We start from the raw sequence: 5,367 nt of genomic DNA on the forward strand, positions 1-5,367 counted from the left end.
TTTACATCGGGCTTTAGCACGCTCTAGCCTTTACATATAATGTGTAAGAGCGTCGCGCCATCGCCTCCCTCCTCCCTCGGGCTGACCCTGAGACTTCGATTTTTAAACAATGCAAAACGCCGTCTATTTTAGCCCTCGAATGCGCCAGACGGAAGAGCCTCCTGTACCCACAAATAAGCAGATTATGGCGTTTTGCTGGCGGCGTTCCTACTCGTAAGTCCGACCAGCTGTGAAGCGGCGTTTATGCCTTTTTCTAATTTTCTTTTATTATTATTTTTTTTAAAATTTTTTTATTTATTTCTTTTTTTCTTATTTTTATATCCAATTTTGTTCTAATCGACGGAAGGAATTATCCTTAAATATATTTCAATATTTATGAACGGATAAATAACGTCGAACATTGAATAGTTTACGAACTGTAATTGCTCGGATGCCATAAAGCGTAGTAGCATAAGTTATTATGCCAATCTTACCGTCCATTTATTATTTGGAATTTTATCTATATTACATATGCAGAATATGGAATCCATTAGGCAGTCTTTGAAAGTTAATTTTGAAAGAGAACCTCCTCAATAAGGAGTAAGAATTTTCCAGCGGGAAAAAAGAAATTGAGTGCGTAAATTGAATAAACGAATAGTAGGTCGCCGAGAGCGTCACACTTGTAAAGCCATTGTGAGTGATTTAATCAAACAATACGGCATTCGACGGTAGTATAACTTTATAATGTAATGAGTTAAAATTGCATTTGTAAAGTTCACGCACGATCGCGCTAATGTACTTGCGTCTGTTGAATGAGAGCATTATCGGTGACTTCCTTGTCCTACAGTTGTCATCATTTGTGCCCGATCGTCGTGTCGGCTATGGCGCGAGCAGATACCGGAGCTCGTCACCCGAGCATATCATGCATCTCCGCGCAAAGGAAATTAAAGAATCTTCGAAAACGCGGGACTTCCGATCTGCACCGAGCGACGAGAGACACGAACGGACGGCCTCGCTTCCCAGCGGAAATTACTTCTTAAAAATGCATATAGGAAGAGCAAGGAACGCGCTCTCGGTTAATCGGCACCGGATGCGTCGATTGACCTCCGGGCGATCGACGCTGACGGACGTTGATCGAAGCAAGAGAGAGAGAGAGAGAGAGAGAGAGAGAGAGAGATGCCCTTTCGAAGATCCGTCTTTGGTGCACGAACGCGCGCTAATTATGCATTGTTAAGGTCCGTTCACGGAAACGAAACTCAAAAGCGTCTACTCCAGTGATTTCTTAATTGATAATTGTATATTATATAAACGCGTTGTCGTCCATTATCGGGTTATTTACTTTCGATGTGCGCACTCGCGTCCTTTCGCACAATTATCCTATGTGTACGAAATGTCTATGCCGATTTGGAAATTCGCACAACTCGTATACCGATAATTAAATCTGTTTATTTTCAAGCGAGATTCAAGAAGCAGCTGCTATATATAATTACAGCTTAACTTTTATTATAAACCAAGTTACGATAAATTATTGCTCTCTCGGATACGAATATACGAATAAATATATATAGCTTAAGAATATACAAGATTTTAGATAATTTCGTAAAAACCATTGGCACGAAAGAAAAATTCCTTATGAGTTTATAATATTAAAAAATTCAATTGAAAATTGCTCAAGCCCTATGACCAAGTTATTCGCTATTAAATACAAGTGCGATAGAAATGCAAACTGGACGGTTTTCATTGATCGTGCGAATGTTAAAGAGCACCGTTAATTATTATAGATATAATGTCTCGATAAGTAACTGCTAGGAAGCTCGTGCGACGAATAAAATTTTCATCTACCAACACAAATACGCCTTCTGGAAACAAAGCCTTTCGTCTCAACGACGTAACGGCGCCCGATCGACACCTCAGCCTAAAAGTTTACAAATATACAAGGCTTTCGCCTCGAAGGAGGACTAAACGTCCGCATTAGCTCCGTGGCCAATCCAATATTAGAGCAGCTGCCCGCGCATTCAATACTCGCCGATGCCGAGCGACTCGGCAAGCAGTTACGCATCCGCGACCGGTGCTCCAGCCCCTCAGCGAATTCCCCAAGGTACGCCAGGAAGGGCCGTATAAGGAATCGTGCGTCATGCAGGAACAGCAGCAGCAACAGCAGCAACAACAACAGCAACAACAGCAGCAACAGCAACAGCAACAGCAACAACAACAACAACAACAACAACAACAACAACAACAGCAACAACAGCAACAACAGCAGCCGCTAAATCGCGCGAAGCGCTCCCTGGCGCTCGAGTACAGCAGCCTGCAGCGCGAGCCCGTGGAGGGCTTCCGGGTGAATTTGATGAACGAGGACAACCTGTTCGAATGGGATGTCGCGATCTACGGGCCGCCCAACACCATCTACCAGGGTGGCTACTTTAAGGCCCGCATGAAGTTTCCCACGGACTACCCTTACAGTCCGCCGAGCATCCGGTTCCTCACCAAGCTCCTCCATCCGAACGTCTACGCGAACGGTTGCCTCTGCATATCGATCCTGCATCCGCCGTTCGACGATCCCCTCAGCGGTGAGCTCGCCTCCGAGCGCTGGAATCCCACTCAGAACGTAAGGACGATCCTCCTCTCAGTAATCTCGCTCCTTAACGAGCCCAACACCGCGAGTCCGGCCAATGTCGACGCCTCCCTCATGTACAGGCGATGGAGGGACTCGGGAGGTCGCGACAACGAGTACGAGCGCACGGTAAGGCGCCAGGTCAGGTCAACGAGGGCCGAAGCGGAGCGCGAGGGCGTCGTTGTGCCCATGACCGTTGAAGAGTATTGCGCCTCTGGTGCAAAGCAGCCGGCTTACGAGGAAGACGAACCCGACACCATGGACTTTTACGCGGACGATCTCGACGATGATGACGATCTTGATATTGGTGATGACGTCTATGAGGAAGAGGAGGAGGAGGAGGAGGAGGAAGAGGACGATGACGACGACGACGACGACAATGACGACGACGAGGACGACGACGACGACGACGACGACGTCGAGGACGACGACAACGACGACAACGACGACAACGACGACGACGATGACGACGATGATAATGACGACGACTACAAAGTGGTTGAGGAGGGTGAGGAGAACGAGGATGAAGAGAAGGACCAAAATGACGGGAATACCGTGATTGACAAGGATAACGATGGAGTGGGAAAGGTGATGAAGAAAAAGAAGAGGGAGGAAGAGGTGACCGCAGACTATAACGACGGAGAGCAACAGTCGTGAGCCTCCCGACGGCAGGATCACCCTGGCTTTGTTTTTTGGCTGTGTGCAGTTGTGCAAAGATCCTCAATGAGGAAACGAGGAGTGAATCGTGACAGACTGGAAGGTCGGATCGTATCGTGACGTTCAATATAAGTGAATTCGTTCGGGTACATTTATCAAAAGCCCGATTTTTTGTGTTTTGTTTTTTTACTTAATTTTATTATCCGTTACTTTCAAGAAACGCGCATGAACGTGCCTCACGCTGCCACGACACTTTCTAATGTTTAAGACTTTTACTCGAATATTTACTTGGTATCTTATATATAAATATGTGAATTATATTTTAAATAATGACGGGCGCGACAACATAATATACAAATACTCCTTACATTGATTGTCCAAAAATGCGAAGCTGTTGTAGCGAATAAATGTAAATAAATAATCCGTAAGTTTACTAGACTTGAGAAATTGTTCCGTTCTCTTCATCAGCGACGTATCGTATATATTGACATAATAAAGGCAAGTCCAGATCCTAATACGATAAAACCTAAGAAATTATACATTATTTCTTGTTAATAAATAATAAATGGTCAAACGTACGTACGAACAACTTAACGATTTTTAAAGGCATCCTACCCATATTAAACAATTTACAAATTTAATCTCTCTCTCTCTCTCTCTCTCTCTCTCTCTCTCTCTCTCTCTCTCTCTTGTCGTAACTAATAAATAGAAAAAAAGAAAGTCTTTTAATACAAACTCAATAGGCCTAAAATATCACTATTGTTCCGTTACGGATTGTAGATATTTTTTCAATGGATTTGCTATTATGAAAACTTATTTAGGATATAAATTATAATAATATTTACAATAACGAAGAAAAGTTTTTCCCATTATGTTTTAGACAAATAATAAACGATAATCGAATGAAAGTACGGAATGGCATTGGTCGTGTATTCGTTGAAAACGTAAAATTCACAATAAGAGATTGTAGAATCAGTTAACTATTCGGAATTCATATTTTCGTTCTTCATCATTCTCATATCATCGACATTTCAGTCAGTATGTTTACACAATAAGACTAGCGAATTAATTATTTCTATTGAGTAAACAATTCTGCTTCATTTGATCTGAAATATTGTGGATTCCTCGAATATTCTATATCCACTTTTAGATAAATCAACATTTTTTAATTAAATTAAAATGATAAATAAATGTTATAATAAATAAATATTATAAGCATAAAGCTGAAAAATAAATACCTGTAAAATGCTTTCGATTGATATCATAAATTTTTTTTTTAATTTTTTTATATATATATATAACTACAATAATATCAAATACATCAAATACACAATCTCTGAATAAGAAAATCTTAAAATTACGACTTAATATTAATGTAGCCTACGAAGAAATCTGGCATTTCAAATAATCATGTCTCACTTTTAACAATCCAAGCTGGCCTTAAGAGATTCTCGAGCATCGCTGCCGATGCGTAAAAGAAAAAACTAAAAAAAAGATATCGATAATCCGAATCTATTACATACCATCGTGCCATCATAATGTCACTCGATCGATCGCCTCCGCCCGCACACACATACCCTAAGCGTTCGCCCGCCCGCGCGCACACGCGCACGCGGGCGCATCCCTTCCGCGTATCACTGGGCCTTTATAAGATATCAGAGGATGAAATCTGTGCGTTCCGTACCCTCCCAGCGGGAATAAAAAAGATAGAAAAAGATGATGCATGCACACGCACGCATACCAATGGAGCTAAACGAGGGATCGATACATACAAAGGTGAGGTGAGGGGGGGGGTGCTCCAACGAGAAACGTCTCTACTCAAACTTCTGCATTTTCGACATCAGCGCGCATAGTGGCAAACGTACCCTCGACCTCGGCCTTGCTCCGAGCCATCGAGCCTGCACTCTCTCTTTGAGCCCAGCATCCCGCATCCTACACGCCATCCCCCGCCGCATTGTCCCTCATTCTCTAAAGCGAGCGAGCGGTCGCTTAGCACAAAGGAGGGAACGCGAGCGCATTCCTCTACGGTACATAACACGCAAGAAGCGCCTGCTCCCGGAGAGTGCAAGCCCGTACTTGTGCCTTACCGAATGAATAACGGGCAACTCAATGTGATT

General features: G+C 43.0%; 2 protein-coding genes across 2 annotated transcripts in view; both read left to right on the forward strand.

Moving 5' to 3' along the window:
- The window catches only part of LOC105367386 (signal-induced proliferation-associated 1-like protein 1), a 104,215-nt gene that overhangs the window by 18,708 nt on the left and 80,140 nt on the right, over positions 1–5,367 (forward strand). The gene's annotated exons all lie outside the window — the stretch shown is intronic.
- Positions 1,661–5,367, forward strand: part of LOC105367657 (ubiquitin-conjugating enzyme E2 R2-like) — a 43,519-nt gene continuing 39,812 nt past the window's right edge. The window contains exons 1-2 of the mRNA XM_011506425.1: positions 1,661–2,155; positions 2,222–2,967. Of these exons, the coding sequence (XP_011504727.1) occupies positions 2,114–2,155; positions 2,222–2,967 (788 nt within the window). The 5' untranslated portion in view covers positions 1,661–2,113. The remainder of the gene's footprint in view (positions 2,156–2,221; positions 2,968–5,367) is intronic.

Source organism: Ceratosolen solmsi, unplaced genomic scaffold (genome assembly GCF_000503995.2).
Source record: "Ceratosolen solmsi marchali unplaced genomic scaffold, CerSol_1.0 scaffold7, whole genome shotgun sequence".
Taxonomy (NCBI): Eukaryota; Metazoa; Arthropoda; class Insecta; order Hymenoptera; family Agaonidae; genus Ceratosolen; species Ceratosolen solmsi.